This window comes from Littorina saxatilis, linkage group LG11 (genome assembly GCF_037325665.1).
Source record: "Littorina saxatilis isolate snail1 linkage group LG11, US_GU_Lsax_2.0, whole genome shotgun sequence".
Classification (NCBI taxonomy): domain Eukaryota; kingdom Metazoa; phylum Mollusca; class Gastropoda; order Littorinimorpha; family Littorinidae; genus Littorina; species Littorina saxatilis.
In genome coordinates this window covers 23,244,040-23,266,224 of record NC_090255.1, presented here as the reverse complement: position 1 = coordinate 23,266,224, position 22,185 = coordinate 23,244,040, and the positions used below count along the sequence as shown (strand labels likewise).

At 41.8% G+C, this 22,185-nt stretch overlaps 2 protein-coding genes and 1 long non-coding RNA gene across 4 annotated transcripts in view; 2 read left to right on the top strand and 1 right to left on the bottom strand.

Annotated features, from left to right (window-relative positions):
* Positions 1-1,854, top strand: part of LOC138980049 (uncharacterized) — an 8,210-nt gene extending 6,356 nt beyond the window's left edge. For both annotated transcript variants that reach the window (XM_070352844.1, XM_070352845.1), the window contains exons 3-4: positions 351-497; positions 1,024-1,854. In XM_070352844.1, coding sequence (XP_070208945.1) covers positions 351-497; positions 1,024-1,181 — 305 coding nt within the window. In that variant the 3' untranslated portion in view covers positions 1,182-1,854. The remainder of the gene's footprint in view (positions 1-350; positions 498-1,023) is intronic.
* Positions 1,855-6,876: 5,022 nt separating this feature from the next.
* Positions 6,877-9,215, bottom strand: LOC138980047 (uncharacterized). Its single transcript, XR_011460222.1, has 2 exons — positions 8,651-9,215; positions 6,877-7,801 (listed from the first exon to the last, which is right to left on the bottom strand). It is a non-coding gene; the product is annotated as an uncharacterized lncRNA (long non-coding RNA).
* Positions 9,216-10,685: 1,470 nt separating this feature from the next.
* LOC138980046 (zinc finger protein 852-like) lies at positions 10,686-15,065 on the top strand. The gene is made up of 2 exons (XM_070352840.1): positions 10,686-10,989; positions 12,842-15,065. Exons 1-2 carry the CDS (start codon positions 10,760-10,762, stop codon positions 14,616-14,618), a joined length of 2,007 nt encoding a protein of 668 aa, XP_070208941.1. The 5' UTR covers positions 10,686-10,759; the 3' UTR covers positions 14,619-15,065.
* The last annotated feature ends 7,120 nt before the right edge of the window (positions 15,066-22,185 follow it).

The following is a 22,185-nucleotide window of genomic DNA, read 5'->3' as shown; positions in this document are numbered from 1 at the left end:
TAGTAGTAGTAGAAGTACGAGAAGTAGAAGTAGTAGTAGTAGTAGTAGTAGTAGTAGTAGTAGTAGTATGAACACAAAAAGTTAATGATATTTTTTCTGTCATAGCTGAAGCCCAGACGTTAAACAGCAGTGGTTTGGTCAGAAACATTACTACTACTGTTACTACTTCAGTACTTGTACTCCGTCGCGATATAACCTTCGTGGTTGAAAACGACGTTAGTACTGATACACAACACATGAAATCGTTCAACTGAGATCGCCGCCACAGTATTCGTGTTCTTGGCGGCAATAGTCACTACTAACTACCGTATTTACCACCACTATAACTACTGTCACCACTGTGTCCACAGATCACGCATCATGGTTCCGCGCAGTACAAGGCCTGGAGATCGCCGCCACAGTGTTCGTCTTGGTGGCCATAGTCACGGGGCTGATGCGGGCCAACCTGGGGCACACCATCTGGCAGACAGCCGCTGGCGTTAGTGCCATTGTTGCCGGTAGGTTTTCTCTTGTTGAAGACAACTCAGCTTGGGTAAAATAAATTCTGGCAGACAACCGCTGGCGTTAGTGCCATTGTTGCCGGTAAGTTCTCTCTTGTCAGTGCAGACAGATAGGCAGGGCCGAGAGCCTGACAGACATACAAACCGACTTACAGCCAGGTAGGCAGACGGACAGGCGGACAGGTGTGCGAACGAACAGATAGACTCGAAGACAGCAGCTGGCGTCAGTTCCATCATTGCCGGTAAGCTTAATTTCTCTTGTTGTCGGTACGTTTTCTGTTGTTGCCGGTAAGACGGTTCGCTCTTGTTGCCGGTAAGTTCGCTCTTGTTGCCGGTAGGTTCGTAGTTAGGCTACACCATTGTTATATTTATGTGTTGTGTATCTTGTTGGATTGATCGAGGCTCTGGTTTTGTCCATAGAAAATCCCATCTAACTTAATTACCATTCTTGCTCAGTATTGATCCTACATCTAATGTGAATATTACTCTGATTTATTAACTCCATCCGATGACGATGTTGCAGGGGGTATTGGTGTGGCAGGGGTGACTGTGTTCGGGAAGAACTACCAGGATCTACCGGGGCAGCAGCTTTCCTGGGCCTACGTCTTTAACGCGGCTAGCAGCGGTTTGTGTCTACTGTCAGGACCGGTGCTCATTCTAGATTCCATCCTCTACAAATAACGACCCCGGATAACCTGTTACACATAGACGATAAAACGGTGCTAATTCTAAAAAAAGCAAAAAACACCCGGCACCCACAGTAAGGCAGCAGGATTGGTCATAGGATACACCCCTGTATGCCAGACTCTTCGGACCTGTCGACGACCTCCGAAAGACTGTTCACCTTGCGACCACCTCCGACTGAGGTTTCAGTACGGCCATCAAAATCGAACGCTGAAGAAGAAGAGAAGAAATCGTACTTCCATGAAACCAGGATCATGATATGTTTGGAATGCCGGGCCGGTGTTCGATCTTGGGTAGTCTATCCTCCTAAAATACTGAAGACCACGGATGACTTATTATACAAATGATGAAACCATGCTAATGTAAACCAGTATAATCAGGTTTGAGTGCAGTACCTACGCTCAGTACGGCTTTAGATATGTGTTGTTGTCAGTGTTGTAAACACAGTCGTGCATGTATAGTGCCATGCCTCTCCAAAGAGCGGTCTCCTCCCAATAAAGGACGCTTGATAAAAATCAAGTATCATGAATGAAATTAAAGTTTGACGTTCGCAGTGGTATCGAGGGCAAATCAAAGACATCATATAATATAATTTTTGGTAATACGCGTACACATGCATGGCTGGGCCTACTGTATGAGAGAGAGGGGACATTCCGGAACCCAGCCCCCCCCCCCCCCCCCTCCCACCATGCCCCCCTACCCCCCCCCCCCCCCCTTTTCGATCCAGCCTTGTTACGCATGCTTCGAAGTTGTTGTACGCTTGTCTGCGAACTTGTGTAACCAAAGTTTCCTCCCTCGTGAAAGGCCGCCCGTGCAATGTACGTATCACGCAGGGACACGTTTTGCTAGTCACAAGGGTGTCCTTTGATCACAGGTATCACTCTACGCGTATTTGTTTAACTGTCAGTCCGACATATATCTAAAGTAAGCAAACAAATTGTGTACCCCAACTAAAAAATTCATCCCCGTCTCATTTCATTGAAACTTTCTTTGCCACTAAAGGCATTTCACTTGGCTCTCTTGCAAGTTCAAGTTCAAGTTTTTATTAGTCCATAACCCCTGGGGGCATTTTGAACAATAAATACAATCAATACAATCATAATATATGCTAATATAGAAAATTAAAAAACAATATTAAAAATTATGAAAAACTGTTACAAATTCTATTAATAAAGTCCAAGATATTCTTTAGCAATTTCTTTTTCTTAGTAGCAAACAACTTTTTAAATTTAAGTGCATTAGGTTTTTTCCAATAGTAAGGTGGTAACAACTCAGCTCTTTCTTCTTTGAAAAAATCACAGACAACTAGATAATGGAATTCATCACCTATGTCTTGTGATACACATTTGGTGCAAGTTCTTTCTGACCTCGGGATGTTAAGATAACGTTCTTTCTGTACAGGCAAATTGTTATTTAATGTTCTAAACTTCATCATTGAAACACATTGCTGATATGGCAGGTGTGTGACATAGTCTTCACATGCAAAAATATCTTTAAACATTCGATAATTCCAAAACATATTTTTTGTTCCAATTTCTGTAAACCATTTATGGATATACTGGTCATACAAGCTTCTTTTTACTTTCTTTTTACATTTAGTCAAGTTTTGACTAAATGTTTTAACATAGAGGGGGAATCGAAACGAGGGTCGTGGTGTATGTGTGTGTGTGCGTGCGTGCGTGCGTGTGTGTAGAGCGATTCAGACCAAACTACTGACCGATCTTTATCAAATTTTCCATGAGAGTTCCTGGGATTGATATCCCCGAACGTTTTTATCGTTTTTTTGATAAATGTCTTTGATGACGTCATATCCGGTTTTTTGTGAAAGTTGAGGCGGCACTGTCACGCTCTCATTTTTCAACTAAATTGGTTGAAATTTTCGTCAAGTAGTCTTCGACGAAGCCCGGACTTTGGTATTGCATTTCAGCTTGGTGGCTTACAAATTAATTAATGACTTTGGTCATTAAAAATCGAAAAATTGTAAAAAAATAATTTTTTTTATAAAACGATTCAAATTTACGATCATCTTATTCTCCATCATTTTCTGATTCCAAAAACATATAAATATGTTATATTTAGATTACAAACAAGCTCTGAAAATTAAAAATATAAAAATTATTATCAAAATTAAATTGTCGAAATCAATTTAAAAACACTTTCATCTTATTCCTTGTCGGTTCCTGATTCCAAAAACATATAGATATGATATGTTTGGATTAAAAACACGCTCACGAAGTTAAAACGAAGAATCATTACAGGTATTTGTTCAGATGTTATGCAATCGCTTGAAAAAGTTTTAAAGCCTATCATAGACTTATGGACTTGCATCCTAATAAATCATGACTCCTCATGCATACAGACACACGGTCGATACACGTAATGCTGCAGTTTCATTTGAGTATGACCACTGATGTTTTCTTCTTCTTCTTCTGCGTTTGTGGGCTGAAACTCCCACGTACACTCGTGTTTTTTGCACGAGTGGAATTTTACGTGTATGACCGTTTTTACCCCGCCATTAAGGCAGCCATACGCCGCTTTCGGAGGAAGCATGCTGGATATTTTCGTGTTTCTATAACCCACCGAACTCTGACATGGATTACAGGATCTTTTCCGTGCGCACTTGGTCTTGTGCTTGGGTGTGCACACGAAAGCCACTAGTAGGTCTGCACATTAGTTGACCTGGGAGATCGGAAAAATCTCCACACTTAACCCACCAGGCGGCCGCGACCGGGATTCGAACCCTCGACCTTCCGATTAAGAGGCCGACGTCTTACCACCCCGCCAAATCATGACTTCGCATGCATGCAGACACACGGTCGATACACGTAATGCTGAAGTTTCATTTGAGTATGACCACTGATGTTAATTTGCTTGTCCTGTCAACACGCTTGACATTTTCTTGATGACTATGCTGTGCTGTAGCGATGCGCAGTCATGCGTGACCGCACAGTGTTTCAGGTTGAGAGGCACGCAGCGATAGTTTTGAGAGGCACGCAGCGATAATCACTGTCTGTGGAAAACAGCATGAACGTTCCAGTTTTTCCTTACATGTCTTTACAAGACTCAGGGCCGGACCCAGGGGGGGGTTCCAGGGGTTCCGGAACCCCACCCCTGGAAAAAGCATGTACCTTGCTTTGAGTGTGTGTTTTTTTTTTACTAGTTTTAGCACCAAAACAATGCTGCTCTTAACCCTCAAAACAAGGCCCAGAATGCACCAGATTGCACAGATTTTAACCGTTTTTCAACAATTTTCTGGGGGAGCATGCCCCCGGACCCCCCTAGTTCGCGCGCCTTCTTTGCAGGCGCGCGCTTGTGGCTTTGCCACTTCGCTGATTTGCCCCCCCCAAAAAAGGAGGAACCCCCCCCTTACAACTCATTTGGTCCGGCCCTGAGACTAGCACATTTACGCCAGTGGTCATAGTAAAATGAAACTGGCAATACTTGTAACAATTATTTGTCTAAAGCATGCAAAGTAGTGAATATTTTGGATGTTAGTCAACAAACCTGTTACAGGTTTCAAAACACTTTCCGGAAGATTGCATAGCAACTAAACAAACACCTGGAAAGATCCGATATTTCAAGTTACTTCTCGCATGTAGGCATAACACCCTGAAAGTTTCAAGTGCATGGCTTGTTGTCGTGGCACCCCTGAAAACTGTCCTGTTTTCGACCGCTCATGCAATCCGCGACACTTGCATCAGTATCAATAACATAAGAACTACGCAAGATAACCACACAAAACAATATTTTCTTGGTAGATAATTGAAATGACTTTCTCCTCGTTTGTAAAAGTTGCCAAACTGTTCCTTTGTACATTTTCTAATTGGTCCCTTACGTTTGTATTAGGTCGATTTTGTGGGTACCCGTATGGGAGGGGCGGTCAGGTGACATCAGGTAGTGAATACAATCCGTATTTTTTTTAATCGAAAAGTGCAACAGGTTAATGGCATAGAAGGTTTGGATGATAAAATGACACCGGATTGAATGTTATAGATGGAGTACAACAGTTTTGCAATTATTTTGTTATAAGACAGTTCATATGAGTAATTGTTTATACACGTATATAATTATGTGTATGCACACGTTGTTTGTTGCTTCAAGTTATACAGTCAAACAGGCATATATGCAAGTAGTGTACCTGTGTTGTGTGTGTGTGTGTGTGAGGGGGTGGGGTGGGTGTGTATCTGTGTCACTGTGTACAGGGGCGGAGCAGTTAAGCGCCGAGAGGGGGGGGGGGGTTACAACCTGGGGTACAGGGGCAAGGCCCCGTTGGGGGGTCTGGGGGGCGAGGCCCCCCTGAAGCTGAAGAGTTTTACCTATTTTATGAACAATTTATGGCTTATCCTTGATTTTAAACATGATCAACTGGTGTCATCTTTTTTTTTGGGACAGCCCGGGGGGGGGGGGGGCGGTGGGGGCGGAACCCCTGTAACCCCCCCCCCCCCCCCCCCCCCCCCGCCTAATCCGCCCCTGGTGTGAATGCGTGCATGTTTTTTGAGGGGGGGGGGGGGTCAGCGAGTACAAATGGATTATTAACCTGGTGTGTATGTGTGTCCTGTTGAGTGTTTAAATGCTTGACGTTAAAATGATTGTTCAAAATGAATAAAGTTGGATGAGTAAAAACGACTCCAGTGACTGTCAGTGTGCCACGATGCTTGAATGGGTACGAGAGTTCGTAACAGTGTAACCAGGGGCGGCAACTTTCTTAACCTTGGAGTTAGACCTTGAAAAGTTTTCATTTCCGCCTGATTAGTACTACTTCGTACACTTGAACTACCCAATAATCATTTGTACGTCCCTATTAGTTTTTTTTGTCTTGGTAATAAGCTTACAACTCATTGTCAGAACCGGCGCCTTGACGTGGTCAAGATGCCTTTTACAACACACACACACACACAAGCACGAACGCACGCACACACACACACACTCACGGCCGCGCACGCACGCACCCTATCACGCACGCACTCACGCACGCCGCACACAGACAGACAGACAGAGACACACATACACACACAATGAAACACACACACACGCACACCAATCTTATATTATTTTTGACTGGATAAAAAAGTAACAAAACAAAAACAGCTCAGTTCATTGTGATTACTTTCATTATATGTGAACAAATACATTCCCTAGAATGTAAATTCATCAGCCAATTATTGTAGGACACTGAACAGAACTACGCATTTCAAATGAAAGATCCCAAAAGATAGGGTTTAAGACAGACAAAGAAAAACAAACAAGTCGCGTAAGGCGAAAATACAACATTTAGTCAACCTGTCGAACTCACAGAATGAAACTGACCGCAATGCAATTTTTCAGCAAGACCGTATACTCGTAGCATCGTCAGTCCACCGCTCGTGGCAAAGGCAGTGAAATTGACAAGAAGAGTGGGGTAGTAGTTGCGCTGAGAAGGATAGCACGCTTTTCTGTACCTCTCTTCGTTTTAACTTTCTGAGCGTGTTATTAATCCAAACATATCATATCTATATGTTTTTGGAATCAGGAACCGACAAGGAATAAGATGAAAGTGTTTTTAAATTGATTTTGAAAATTTAATTTTGATCATAAATTTTATATTTTTAATTTTCAGAGCTTGTTTTTAATCCAAATATAACATATTTATATGTTTTTGGAATCAGAAAATGATGAAGAATAAGATGAACGTAAATTTGGATCGTTTTATATATATATATATATATATTTTTTTTTTTTACAATTTTCAGATTTTTAATGACCAAAGTCATTAATTAATTTTTAAGCCACCAAGCTGAAATGCAATACCAAAGTCCGGCCTTTGTCGAAGATTGCTTGGCCAAAATTTCAATCAATTTGATTGAAACTTGAAATGAGGGTGTGACAGGTTGACACGTGACGACTTAACTCCACAAGATTGAGCAATCTTGGGATCACACGCAAACATACACCTCACTCACTAACGCACACCCAAGAAAGTTTACAAGTGGAGACAGACATCACTGTGTATAAAAAGACTAAAGGAACCACATGTAACTTGCAAGCTTTATATAATAAACACAAATTTATGCACGAAACATCCACACATTTAACGTGTACACTCTACAAATACTACGAAAATTGACAACACATGAATTCACATGAAATTATCCTGGAACTCCAGTCCTAAGCACCCCCCCTATGGTTAAATAGCCTGTTAGTATACGGCGCTCAATAAGGTCGCATCACCAAATTACACGAACACAGACACATGATTTAACCACGACAGAGTACTTAGCTTTTCGGGATACACAACGCCCACCAAGGCCTCACATGTCCTTCCCTCCTCAGAAGGCCGCAGCTTCCTGATTCCGACCCCCTAGAAGAGTCCCCGACTGCCTAAGCACGTCGAACCCAGCTCCAGTCCTTCGGAGCTGTTCCCCAGATTCCTAGGCATGTAGAGTTGACCAGACTCCTTCCTCATGCTGTCTTCTGGTGGTCCTGCGTACACTCTGGGTGGAATCTACTGGTCGGAGTAACCCACGCCGCTCTTCTTGCGTTGCTGTGAGCCGTAGTCGCCTCCTGACAGCGTCCCATCTGTCCAGATCTCAACGCCTTCACGTGAACACACGTCCCTCCTCCGTTCTCTCTCCGGCCAACTGCATGTAAATAAAATCAGCACGTTAATACTGAACAATAACATCCCTAGCTACCTGGCGTGTATCGATGGTTGTGTTGGTGTTCATCGGTGATGCAAACCTTTAGCGCATCATACCGATGGACATCAAGATCGAAACTTTACACCAAGTAACCATGTATGGAAAAGGATAATTATTTAATACATTAGCTATACAACGGGGCTTCACAATATAGATTTATAGTTTGCTTAAACCTATAAACTTATTGTATTTGTCATGACCATATACGCCATGTGATATGTTACAAATAACTGGACAAACGTTCACTAAATGTTAGATTGTGGTATCCAACTTTAACATTACATTACGCAACCAAAATTGCATGACACAACACCCATATCCCCACATGTATGATAACTCCCCGCGTAATATTACACACTATAATATGAAGGTATAAAACAACATGCTCAATAACATAAGGATACAAAAGTTGTCGGAAAGTAGACCGCCATCTTGTATAAAATGTGATATTCCGTGTAAACGAATATTTAACAGTTATGTGCAAATAATTACACACATATAATTCCACTGTATGTTCACCGCATATCACTTCCCAAACATGCATTAATATACATGTAAATCCCGAGGCTCCCTATACGAATAGGTAGTAATGGGCCGGTCGATGTAATTCTCATATTTCCCGTGCACATTCCCACGGACATAAACACGCTTCAAAATCATCGTGTCCCACAATATTACAACACTACTGAAACGTAAACACAAAACAAAACAAACATTAGACAACGACATCTACTCAGCCACAGCAATTCGAAACAATAGTCCACCCGCCAAGTCAATGACAACGCTCACCGTAAAAAACCGCCGGGTGATGGAGTACTCGCGCCCGCCAGTACGTCTGCAACCGTACCGTTGACTCTCTCGGGTAGCACTGAACCAAAACCGTGCTAGTTCGCTGACGGGGTGCCAAAGTGTATTCGTACACCGCTGACCCGGACTATGTTAATGCTTCTCTTACTAAATAGCCTATAGATACGCTATAATATAATTTATGCATTACACTATATTATCTTACCAGGTGAAATGAACATTATTTAATTTGCACGACTGTGCTCAACAAATATTTACAAACTTTCGTTTTCTGCAGCTTGACCTGGTTTGTTCACCGCGCGTTACCGGGTGACTATAGCCCGTTCCACGATTCGGACACAAACTTGCAAATACGCGAAGTTACAGGCGTAAAGCATCTCACATCCCACACGCATACATTCTACAATAGTGTTTGGACTCCAATGCTTATGTTGTAAATAACACCATTATTATATACACTCAAACATATAACAATTACATCATCTCGTGTATCTACAAAAAGCCTGTTTAAGCTTCTCCTGCATCTCTAAAACCTCGGGTTGTGACAACAGTGCCGCCTCAACTTTTACAAAAAGCCGGAAATGACGTCATCAAAGGTATTTATCGAAAAAATGGAATAAAACGTCCGGGGATATTTGTTTGTTTGTTTATTTGTTGCTTAACGTCCAGCCGACTACGCAGAGCCATATCAGGACGAGGAAGGGGGGGATGAAGGGGGCCACTTGTCAAGCGATTCCTGTTTACAAATGCACTAACCCATTACTTGTGTCCCAGCAGGCTTTAGTAAAACTAAATTATTACCTACTGGAAGATTACCAGTTTCCAGTATGTTAAAATAGGCTTAACCTATCTACTGCTGGACTTACATCAGAACACTAACAGATTAAATTATACATGAATCGCGAGACAAGCGGCAAGAGAAGAGATTTTTGGAAAAAATACAGGTGAATGAGCAAGAAGGCAGAAAAAAGAAAAGAATTCATGAAGAAAATGAGAGCATGACAGGAAAGAGGAACCAAAAATCTACCTAACAGCAAACTAGAAAGCTCCTGCGGTTCCAAAAACAGGAGGGGCCTTTAATTTCATAACCGCAGTGCCCCACTGCGGGAGTCCGGGGATATCATTCCCAGGAACTCTCATGTAAAATTTCATAAAGATCGGTCTAGTAGTTTGGTCTGAATCGCTCTGACACACACACACAGACACACAGACACACAGACACAGACACAGACACAGACACACACACACACCACGACCCTCGTCTCGATTCCCCCTCTATGTTAAAACATAGTCAAAATTTGACTAAATGTAATAAAAAGAAGAAAAAAATCAATATATAAAGAAAATAATACTTTTATTTTTTTAAACGCAGCAAAAGTGATTCAAACAATATTCGTTACTGCAACTTGTTGGACACCATTTTTTGCAAACAATAGAATCTTTTTTTAATTTGTGAGCTTGTATTGCGCAGATCAACTTTTTAGATTTTGCACATAGCTATGCTATGCTACATTTCTATCACTGCCCCCAGTAGTACCAGTGACTATTTTGAGACATGACGTGGTTATGTGCTAAGTTTTTGCACCGTCTGACTGACTAACTTGACAGGCTAACTTACTATTTCTGTCCCCAGTACTAGCGACTATTTAGGACATGACGTGGTTATATATAATGCTAACAGTGATCATTTGTTACTTGTGTAATAGTTGAGAATTATTCCGGGTGTTGTAGTTAGTTTTGGTAGAAAGACATTCCAATCTGGATTCAAGCGATTCATATTTCATTTCGAGATAAACGTGCGTTAAGTTGTGAAAGATAAAAACACCACCCAGATCAGTTTGATTACAAATAGATACTGAACGTTAATAAGTACAATGTATTTTTCAGTGGATGCATACATTTCTAGGATGAGAGACAGCTAAGAACGGGTTTGTTCAATCTCAAAACAATATATTCTCAAATGGTTTGAGAAGACTTTGATCTGCACGGTTGGCTTTAGTGTCCTCGATGCGGATGCTTGACAAGTAAGTCTGGGACTGGAAGACTAATCTGCTCAAGGTTTGAGCCAGATCTCAAAGAAGGCTTGGACAGATGGCGACGAATGGCCCTCACAAAAGACAGAGATCCTCGAAACGTCGTCTTTCGCAGGTTAAAGCTTCAGGTCGGATGAGCAGGAAAAAACACGACGAGGAATCGTCACAACAAACCAATTCTTCGAGCATTGCCCTAAACGAGCCAGATATCATAAGCCGCTGGTCTGTCGTTGGAACATCTGAGGGCATCTCTTCTAACGAGGAAGTTGCCACATTCCTACTTAATTTGTGAGTAATAAGAAAATCCAAATTCATCATTGTGTCGCAAGTAGTAGTAACACGAACGTTTGATTTCACTTCATCCTTTATTCTGGTTCTGTATCTTTTGTTTATAAATGGATGTTTGACTGAAGTAGAGACCAACAGAAACAGTAATTTCTGCCTGTCTGTCTTTCTCTTCCGCACACACACACACACACGATATATTGACTGGAAGCGAGATATCCAGGTTTTCCAATTGCTTCGTTTCCGGCCGATTTATGTGGAGCACGTGATGCGCACAAAAAATATTGGCGGTCTAGAAGTGTTGTCTGCGCAATGATCGCGGCGGCGCCCGCGGCTTTCTTGACCGCCAAGGACGACCGCGCACGTTGTGATACGTCATTCGTCAGACCTCAATTGACTGGAATAGCCTACCAGACAATGTCGTAGCAGTCGACACCGTCAACTCCTTCAAGTCAAAACTAGACACATACTGTAACTCTTCTAGGAATATATACATCCCAAGCTGCCTATGCTAGAGCCCGCGCACAGCAGCTTATTTTTCATACCAAGATCGGCGAACAGGTTTTTGTATACAACGTTGCACAAGTACAAGTACACTGTACACACACACATCTATTATGATCTATGCACACACACACACATTATCACATACACACAAACACACCAGGGATTGCCAAATCTCAAAACTGCATGGCCAGCCGAGTGAGTATAACTTAAAAAAAAGTCACTGTATAATCTGTCAGAAGTTTTGCATGGCCAGTAAATCACTACCCAATGCCACAAAAACCAAATAAGGCAAATTATAACATAGTGTTAGTATGAATGACTGTCAAGATATTTTATGCACACAAAATAGCAGTGGTTTGCGACAAGGCCGCGGACAGCTTTCCCAGCTTTGTTGCATTGTTTCGACAGGCAAAATCTGACAATGTCAATGGCCTAGTGCATATGATGCTGGCATCCCATGTTGATGGTTGAGTGTTCGAATCCCGGTGGAGATTTTTCTGATCTTCCAGGTCAACTTATCCCCCTTCAAGTGTAAACGCAAGCATAAGACTACTTGAGTGCACATGGATCCTGTATTCTATGTCAGAGTTCCAGGGTTTTAAACCAGGGAGAAAAAGGCAATGGGACACTTGTCCCCCTCGACCAAATTTTGATGGGACATAGTCGAAGGCAAGAAGCTACAAAGAGGCCTGTACGCGTTTTGACCAAAGTTGCAAAATGGTGCAATATGGTGCCATCTGAGAATAAGACGCTATATCGTGTTATCTCTGTATGTGTGTGTGTGTACAAATACGATGTAAAGTGTACATTTGGTGGCGCAGTGGTACGTAATCTCAATGCTCCCTTTGACGCACTGATGGAAATTGTGATGGGACATTTTCAGATTTAATGCGCCAATGGCGCAGGGCGCACTACTAAATGAAACCCTGGAGTTCAGTGTGTTATAGAGGACGCACCCAGCAATCTTCCACCGAATTTGGCGTATGTCATACACGTAAAAACCCTGCTCATGCAAAACACAAGTGAACATGGGATTTTCAGCCCATGAACGAAAGAAGTTGCAGTGGTTTACTGATGCGAGTTGGAACATATGAGCAATCTATCTTTTGCGGGAATTGATAATGATATTGAGCAATGTTGTTCAAAACATAAATGTATGCATCCTTTTTGCGCTTCTGTATTCTCAGACATTTTCAACAAACTAAAGCCCACAATTGTCTCTTCATCCAACTCATTAAGTGCTGCTCTCCTCTCCCCTATCGGCATATACTCTAGGTAACCTGTATTGTGTAAGCAATTCATGTCTGCATACATGTACATTAATATTGCTCTTCTTGTTTCGTTTCAGATACTTCCATGAAAAAAACCCTGGGACCAAAAAAAACTGCAAGCAGTGTAACGGTCTACTTGCGCTGTTCTGCGCCAAGTGTCAACTCTTTGCAGAACAAGAATCCTCACCCCAATCATCATCATTGCTTCTGGTAAAGAAAGAGGGCGGAAAGTCATCACTTCATTCCAAGGTGAACCGCTTGAAAGTATCTTCCCAGAAAACAGCAGTTCTGAGCTCTGGCGGTGACGCCTCATCCTCAAACTGCCTTCAGTCAGACACTGATTCTCCGTGTCAGGATGGAACTTCCACTACAAACCAGGTTGATACGTCCACCACAAACCAAGCTGCAGAGTCCTCAATTGGTAACAATTCTTCACACAAATCTGAACCTGACCCAACTAAGAAAGACGGCGTAGATTTAACGAAAAATGACGTTACTGATATGGATGACAGTAATAGTGGGGACCAAGTTGCAGAGGATGCGTCTGATGATTCTGATTCCAGTCATGACAATGATGATGGTGGGCGTGTGGCTGAAACTTTAGACTCTAGCTTCAAAACAGATTTTGACAGTGACGGGGAAGAGGCAGTGGATTCTGGGGAAGAAACATTCACAAGCAACGGAGAGCCAGCTGTACCTGTTTGTCCGCTGTGTCGGGAGGTTTTCAAAACCAGCCAGGAATGTAAATCCCATTTCGGAAGTCACGACAAGCTGATCTCTAACGGTGAAGGTGCGTACTACTGCAAAGCCTGCACCAGAACGTACCCGCGCTTTAAAGCCCTGTACCGACACATGCGACTGACCACCAGCCAGCAGCGCTGTCCCGAGTGTGATCACCTGTTTTCTTCACGGTGCGAGATCGCAAGACACCAGCGGAAACACTCCAAGGAGAAGGATCGGTACTGTTATCAGTGTGAGAAGCCCTACCCTGGCCTGACCAAGAAGGAATTTGTGGCCCATGTCAAGCGACACTTCAGGGAAGGTTCCAGAGATGGTGGTTCGGAGCAGGGCTTCCTGTGCTCCAATTGTGGCAAAATCTTCAAGAAAAAGGACGACCTGAAGGGTCACATGACATACCACAACAAAGACAGCCCCTTTGTCTGCACTTTCCCGCCCTGTACCAAAGCGTTCAAGAACAAAGGTTGTCTGAGACAGCATTTACTGACACACAAAGAAAAAATGCAGCAATGTGAGATTTGTGGCTCCAAGTTTGCCAGAAAGTGTGGGCTGAGACGACACATGCAGAAACACTACGGCAAAGAGTTCTGCTGCAGCGAATGCAGCCACAGGTTCTGCTCCAAGAACGAGCTAGTCACTCACGTCAGAACCGTCCATTTAGGCATCCGGCGGCATCCGTGCACCATATGCGGGGTCAAGCTATCCACGAGCACAAACCTCCTCAAGCACACGCGAACCCACACTGGCGAGAAGCCGTACAGCTGTGGTGAGTGCCCGAGCCGTTTCTCCATGAAACATGCATTACTGAGACACATGCGGCGACACACTGGCGAGAAACCGTATCAGTGTGAGGACTGCGGACAGAAGTATTCGTGTCTCAAAAGTTACAAGCTGCACCGCAGGAAATATCACAGTGAGAACAAGTATCGCTGTGCTTGTGGACTGGAGTTTGAGATCCAGACTAGCCTGGCGTTTCACGCCAAGATGTGTCATGATGAGAACGTGAAAAGTGAGCTGGTTGTGAAAAGTGATGACACTATAAATATAATTAACCAGCAGGTTGGCATTCTCAGTCAGCAAGATCTCCAGTCGCTTCCAGGGAAGAGCACTGAGTAGGAAATTAATAGAAAACTGGAATGAAGTGCAATTGTTTGGTCACTATTATGCTACAGTGGAACCCCTCTTTTAACCTTCACCGGATCAAGCTTTGGAATGCACAGTCTGGATGATGTGGGTTGTGTACGACCCATACTTTCCAAAGAAGGATTCATTGTAAAAAGTATGGGTCGTACACGACCCACGCCATCCGAATAGGAATACACGTTTGTCGCCTCTTTGCAGAGTATGGGTCGTATACGACCCACGCTATCCGAATAGGGATAAACAGCGTCAAATTCCTTACATAATTCCATATGGGTCGTCCACGACACACATCATCCGCACTGCGTAGTTCAAATTTCGTTTATTTGTTTACAAAGATAATCTTTCAAAAGTTGGGCAATAGGAAGGTCGTAGGGTGATTGGAGATTGCATGAAGTGTTAATTAAAAACTCCTAATAGTTTCAGGCTAATAGTATCTTCGCTGGTGATAAGACCTGAAAACAATCTGAGAAAATGAAGTTAAAAAGGGGGGATTCTTAAAATGGGGGTAAATTTACAGAGGTTATGAACAGAACATGTGAGAAAACAAGGTCTTAAAAGGGAGGGAGTCTTAAATAGGGGGGTCTTTTAAGGGGGGTTTCACTGTACCACTGATGTAAAATGTACTAAATGTACTGACCTAATAGTAGACAAGATTTTTTCTTCTAGAGAGGGAAGTTAAGCGACATATATGTGTAGCTGTCTACCACGTGGACCACGCTCTCTAAAGCCATTCCTTAATTGTATGAAGTCGACTTCGCGTAGCTCACTTTGCGAAAATTCCAGCACGAGAATTTGTCACTTCATTAAACTGCTTTCAGCATAGCTTCGCAAAGTCCAAGGGAATGCACTCTGCTCTTTCGAGTGTGATTTCTACGTCCATCTTGAATCAAAAAGCAATATTCTGACAAAAAGAACAACTTCGTCACAGAGCAATTAAGTGAAGTAGGGTAGTACATTTAGTACTTCACCGTAGCTGCAGGTTTTCGGTATAAAGACTTCGCCAAGTCGACTTCGTGCTCAATAACGGACAGGCTTAAACCCTGCCACTAGACCACAAATCGTTCCAGACCTGAGTTTGATAAGTTATATTTAACACTTCTCTTTAGCTTTGACTGTACACACATATATATATGTATGTATATTATTTATTTATGAATGAACTTAAATGAAGTGAATTGCCAAATAGTACTTTTGAACAACGTGATCACCGAAAGCAGACGCAAGAGAGCAAACTCCATCCTGCACTTCAATGATATGTATACCTAAAAACATAACCAGACGCAATAATGAATCTTTTATCACAGATGCCATAAGCTGCCTGCTTCACGTCGTATGAACGGACATGCAACTAACGATAAAAGACTCTGGTGAAGTCGTGGGAGTTGTCATATACCCATGAGCAATGGCGTCATCTGGTTGCTAACAGAAAACACTAAATTCTGCTAAATTATGACCATTGCGGTATGATTTCGGGTTCGGAATTAGTTATTCTCTTTAAGCCTCTCCGTCTATAAAATCGAGCCAAAATGCTCTACGTTCACCAGCTGTAAATTTCCTTCAGTAATATGACTATTCGATGACGTCCGAAATCCTTTGTTGCCAAAGCTAACTTGAAGCCATCTAGTTAGCGAAGGTGACCTAAATGCCTGGGTTGGAACGCTTACCTCCCTTTCTTTTGGATACAAGCGAACCCCCCCCCCCCCCCCCCCATTACAGTCGCCAGATTTAAGATTATTCAGATTTTCTGCTCATTACACCAGTAAATCACTAAATGTATCTTGTTTTAAGTCTCCTTTCTAAGACCTATACTCAACTTTGCAGGTAGAGGAAGGTTCCACTGTTCATATTTGAACTCAAGTGGCAATTATTCCCCTTGACACAAGTGACATTCACCCCAATACAATATGCAAAACATGTAGTGGGTGTGTGTGTGAAGTGTGTGCAGGTTTGTTTATGTGTTGCACCATCTTTAAACAACGCAAGTCAGAGCGTTGTTTAGAGATCAAATAACCAAAGGGAATTAATTTGCGCTCTGTATGCATACGACATGGTTTAAAGGGTGACATAGTCCTATTTAATTAGTTTAATTACTTCCAGGGCTTTTCCCATCGTTGCGGGGATGTATAAATTAAGCTTCCTGCAAAGTTTTAGGTTTAAAGTCCTTACCAATTACGAGAAATAATTAATTCTTTATTGCCTTGTTTAGCAACTGAGTTCTCCAGGACTTGGGCTATTTTTAGACCGTTGATGTTTCGTAAACTAAAGATGGCGTTTGAGACTGTTCTGTTTACATTCGACACTATCAACACCACTTTGCAATACTGAAATAATTTTTTCTGTGTTCGAAAGCTACAGCCAATCGTTATTATATCCCCTTTGGTACAGTTTTATAACATTATTGGCACATGTAAACAATATGAATTAATGAATGCTACGAATATGGCAGCCTTTAATGGAGTAACCGAGAAATATATGGAACATTTCTTCAGGCACCTGCTTTTTATTCTCCGAGGTGCCAGGAGAAAGGTTCCGACTATATTTGTTTGTTTATTTGTTGCTTAACGTCCAGCCGACTACGCAGAGCCATATCAGGACGAGGAAGGGGGGGATGAAGGGGGCCACTTGTCAAGCGATTCCTGTTTACAAATGCACTAACCCATTACTTGTGTCCCAGCAGGCTTTAGTAAAACTAAATTAATACCTACTGGAAGATTACCAGTTTCCAGTATGTTAAAATAGGCTTAACCTATCTACTGCTGGACTTACATCAGAACACTAACAGATTAAACTATACATGAATCGCGAGACAAGCGGCAAGAGAAGAGATTTTTGGAAAAAATACAGGTGAATGAGCAAGAAGGCAGAAAAAAGAAAAGAATTCATGAAGAAAAAGAGAGCATGACAGGAAAGAGGAACCAAAAATCTACCTAATAGCAAACTAGAAAGCTCCTGCGGTTCCAAAAACAGGAGGGGCCTTTAATTTCATAACCGCAGTGCCCCACTGCGGGAGTTCCGACTATAACTCTCACTCTATTACACATGCATAAAGAGCGTTTACTTCCCTTTGGTTATTTGATATATGTGTTGAACCATTATTTATTTAGTTAATAATTTAGTTTAATAATTGTTGAGTGCAACTGTTCTTGTCATGCGCAGTTAGACATTATGTTTTAATGCTGTGATATGCACCACTGTTAAAATTTATCATCCAAGATGATTACGTTGTCTGTGACTAATTGTTTGTGTGTGTGTGTAATCTTAAACATAAAGCAGAAAGACTGAAATGCTAACACTCACACACGCAGGTACACATTCATTATGCTCTCACAGGTAAATGGATACAGAATAAACAAAACCTGAGTCCTTGTACTTGACATCGTAACAATTTAGTTGATGCCAGAAATCACAGAAACAATAACATATGTACAATTATCAAAAACTAATTACAAATGTACAATCCCTCAATACAAAGACAAACTTTACAATTACACAATCAAGAAATTCAAATGTCTAAAAATCAAATTCAATTACAGAGAACTAACTAACACGGCATTGTGTTTGTCAAATGTTTCGAATCAAATACAATTACACAGATTCAGAACTATAACCCAAAACTTCACTAAACACGAAAGCTCAAAAAAACCAAAACCTTACACTATCAAGAAAGTCAAATGTCTAATAATCAATATCAATACACCCCTTGGAGTTTCAAGTGTGCATGCGCGGCTAGTCACATTTTTGGCAGCAGGGGGCGCTCCGTTGTACCAAACACTCTGCCGTGTACCGTACACAAAGAGCAGTGACTGCAGCATCCATACTTTTAAATTCAACTTTAAATGCGCATGTGGTGAGCTGGAAGAATGATGCAAGAGATCAGTTTTGACTATGATAGGAATGGCTGCAGTTTCTGTGTCAGGCTTTCCTTCACTGCAGATTTCTATCAAATGTATTTATATCTGAATGAAAAGTTGTTAATCTTCTCTGCAATAGTTTAAATGTGTATTTTTATCGTAAATTCAACGTTTCTCATCTTGTGATGGTATAGAGAAAGCAAATTAAAAAGTTGTTGATACCTCGATTTGTTCGCTTCTTAAAAAGCTCATAGGCCTACCTTGTGATTCATAAAAGAAAAATCTACAACACAGTAAAAATGTGTGCCCCAAAACAAACCAATCTTCATTTTTCAATCAAATTTGTTTGTTTGTTTGTTTATTTGTTGCTTAACGTCCAGCCGACTACGCAGAGCCATATCAGGACGAGGAAGGGGGGGGATGAAGGGGGCCACTTGTCAAGCGATTCCTGTTTACAAATGCACTAACCCATTACTTGTGTCCCAGCAGGCTTTAGTAAAACTAAATTAATACCTACTGGAAGATTACCAGTTTCCAGTATGTTAAAATAGGCTTAACCTAAATCAAATGTTCTGATTCCAAAAACATATAAATATGTTATATTTGGATTAAAAACAAGCTCTGAAAATTAATATAAAAATTACGATTAAAATTAAATTTCCGAAATCTTTTTAAAAATAATTTTATCTTATTCCTTGTCGGTTCCTTGTTTGTTTGCTTAACGCCCAGCCGACCACGAAGGGCCATAATTATCAGGGCGGTGCTGCTTTGACATTCAACGAACTCCACACACAAGACAGAAGTGGCAGCACAGGCTTTATGTCTCACCCAGTCACATTATTCCGACACCGAACCAACCAGTCCTAGCACTAACACCATAATGCCAGACGCCAGGCGGAGCAGCCACTAGATTGCCAATTTTAAAGTCTTAGGTATGACCCAGCCGGGGTTAGAACCCACGACCTCCCGATCACGGGGCAGACGCCTTACCACTAGGCCAACCATGCCGGTCCTTGTCGGTTCCTGATGCGCAAAACATATAGATATGATATGTTTGGATTAAAAACACGCTCAGAAAACACAGCGATGTGTGAACGACTGCTTGTGTGGCTGTCACAATGTGTGGCCGTTTTGACGCGCAGCTCTCTTGAAGTTGGTCTGACCGGCTCGATGTGTGGCCATTTCGATGTGTAGCTGTCTTGATGTCGGTGTGACCGTTTCATTGTGTGTGTGTGGCTGTCACAATGTTCAGCCGTTTCGATGTGCAGGTCTCTTGATGTTGGTTAGACCGCCTCGATGTGTGTCTGGTTTCGATGTGGAGCTCTTGATGTCGGTGTGACCGTTTCATTGTGTGTGTGTGGCTGTCACAATGTGCAGCCGTTTCGATGTGCAGGTCTCTTGATGTTGGTTAGACCGCCTCGATGTGCGTCTGGTTTTGATATGGAGCTCTTGATGTCGGTGTGACCGTTTCATTGTGTGTGTGTGGCTGTCACAATGTGCAGCCGTTTCGATGTGCAGGTCTCTTGATGTTGGTTAGACCACCTCGATGTGTGTCTGGTTTTGATGTGGAGCTCTCTTGACTGTCGGTGTGACGTTTCGATGAGTGAACGTCTGCTTGTGTGGCTATCACAATGTGCAGCCGTTTTGATGTGTAGCTCTCTTGATGTTGCTGTGACCAGCTCAATGTGTGGCCGTTTCTATTTGCAGCTGTCTTGATGTCGCTGTGACTGGCTCGATGTGTGGCTGTTTCGATGTGTAGGTCTCTTGATGTCGGTGTGGCCCAGACCTGGGAACCCATACGATTGCCGTATTTTGTACGCAGGATTGTCTAGAATACGAGAAGTACGGTTAGTGGGAAAAAATACGACGAGAACAATTCCAAGACTACTTTTCTTCACAAGCGCACCCCAAAGCCAATCCAGTATGTGGACACATGATTACAGTGTTTGTCAGTAAACATTGGAAGAAGCATTTGTTTTAAACGTTTTGATAAATGTAATTAACATAGCGACGGACGCGTGTGAAACATGTTTGATTCATGGATGTCTCAAATGCTGTTTTGAGTACGCTTATTTTTCTGAAAATACACAAGTTTGCTTGAGAATACTCCAAGTGCAAAACAGGGGTTCCCAGGTCTGGTGACCGTTTCGATGTGTGAACATCTGCTTGTGTGGTTGTCACAATGTGCAGACGTAGACATTTCGATGTGTAGCTCTCTTAATGTTGGTGTGAACGTCTCGTGTGGCCGTTTCGATGTGCAGCTGTCTTGATGTCGCTGTGACCGGCTCGATGTGTGGCCGTTTTGATGTGCAACTCTCTTGATAAGCACAACGAAACAGTGATTTTCCAGTCAAAAACACTAAATACAAAAAAATAAAAATCAATACTTCTTTCTGTGCATACTGGGCCCTTGCATCTCTGGCACACTGAATACAACAGCAGTTTGGATCTTGAAGAACATAACTCCGTTATTGTTGGTTCTGTAAAAAAAACCAAAAAAACAACAATCACACAAACAAAAACACAGCAAGCCGAGCGTACTCATGGTTGCACCGATTGCATCTCTGGGCGATTGAAATCAGCAGTTTAAGCCTGCAAAACTCAAAGCAACGACTGTTGAAAATAACAGTTTCTGTTTTCTGAATAACATTTTAAATATGTTTTAGCAGCAAAGAGACAGCCTGAGTAAGTTTTTTTTAGTTCCTTATATAATCGAGTCAAATTAGTCGGTTAGTGGATTAATAGATTAGTAGTTTAAGGTACTTAGCAGGTTAGTGGATAAGTTAGATTAAGTGTGAATTAGTTTGTTAGTGAGTTAGTTGGTTAGTGTATTCGATGACGTCATACATGTATCCGGCTTTTGATTGAAAATTTTGTAAAGCAATCTTCGACGAAGGCCAGACTTCGGTATTGCATTTCAGCTTGGTGGCTTAAAAATTAATTAATGACTTTCGTCATTAAAAATCTGAAAATTGTAAAAACATTTTTTTTATATATAAAACGATCCAAATTTATGTTCATCTTATTCTACATCATTTCCCGATTCCAAAAACATATAAATATGTTATATTTGGATTAAAAACAATCTCTGAAAATTAAAAATATAAAAATTATGATTATAATTAAATTTCCAAAATCGATTTAAAAACAATTTCATCTTATTCCTTGTCGGTTCCTGATTCCAAAAACACATAGATATATGTTTGGATTAAAAACAAGCTAAGAAAGTTAAAATGAAGAGAGGCACAGAAAAGCGTGCTATGCAGCACAGCAAAACCACTACCGCGCTAAACAGGCTCGTCACTTTCACTCCGTTTTGCACAAGCGGCGGACTACGGTCATTGTGAAAAAATGCAGTGCGTTCAGTTTCATTCTGCGAGTTCCACAGCTGGACTAAATGTAGTAATTTCGCCTTACGCGACTTGTTTCTTTTCTTTGTTGGCAATACCAATTTTTACCTTATCCTTTTTTTTTTTTATTTGGTCGCAACTTGTTTCGTCACTGCTCAACATTTAAAGCACATTCTTTGGACACTAAATGTCCCAATTTATATACAATTGTTTTTGAACTGGCCGTGTGATATTGAAACCCAGTGACTGCTAAAATTGGAGTTGTATATGGTGACACCTTTCTGTGGTGTGTGTGTGTGGTGTGTTCACGCATGTGTTTGTGTGTGTGTGTGGGGGGGG

Excerpts from the sequence above, each read along its gene's own strand:
- LOC138980046 (XM_070352840.1), top strand. The coding sequence starts at position 10,760 with ATGGCGACGAATGGCCCTCACAAAAGACAGAGATCCTCGAAACGTCGT. Across the intron at positions 10,990-12,841 it reads GCCACATTCCTACTTAATTT|ATACTTCCATGAAAAAAACC; the intron begins GTGAGTAATAAG and ends GTTTCGTTTCAG.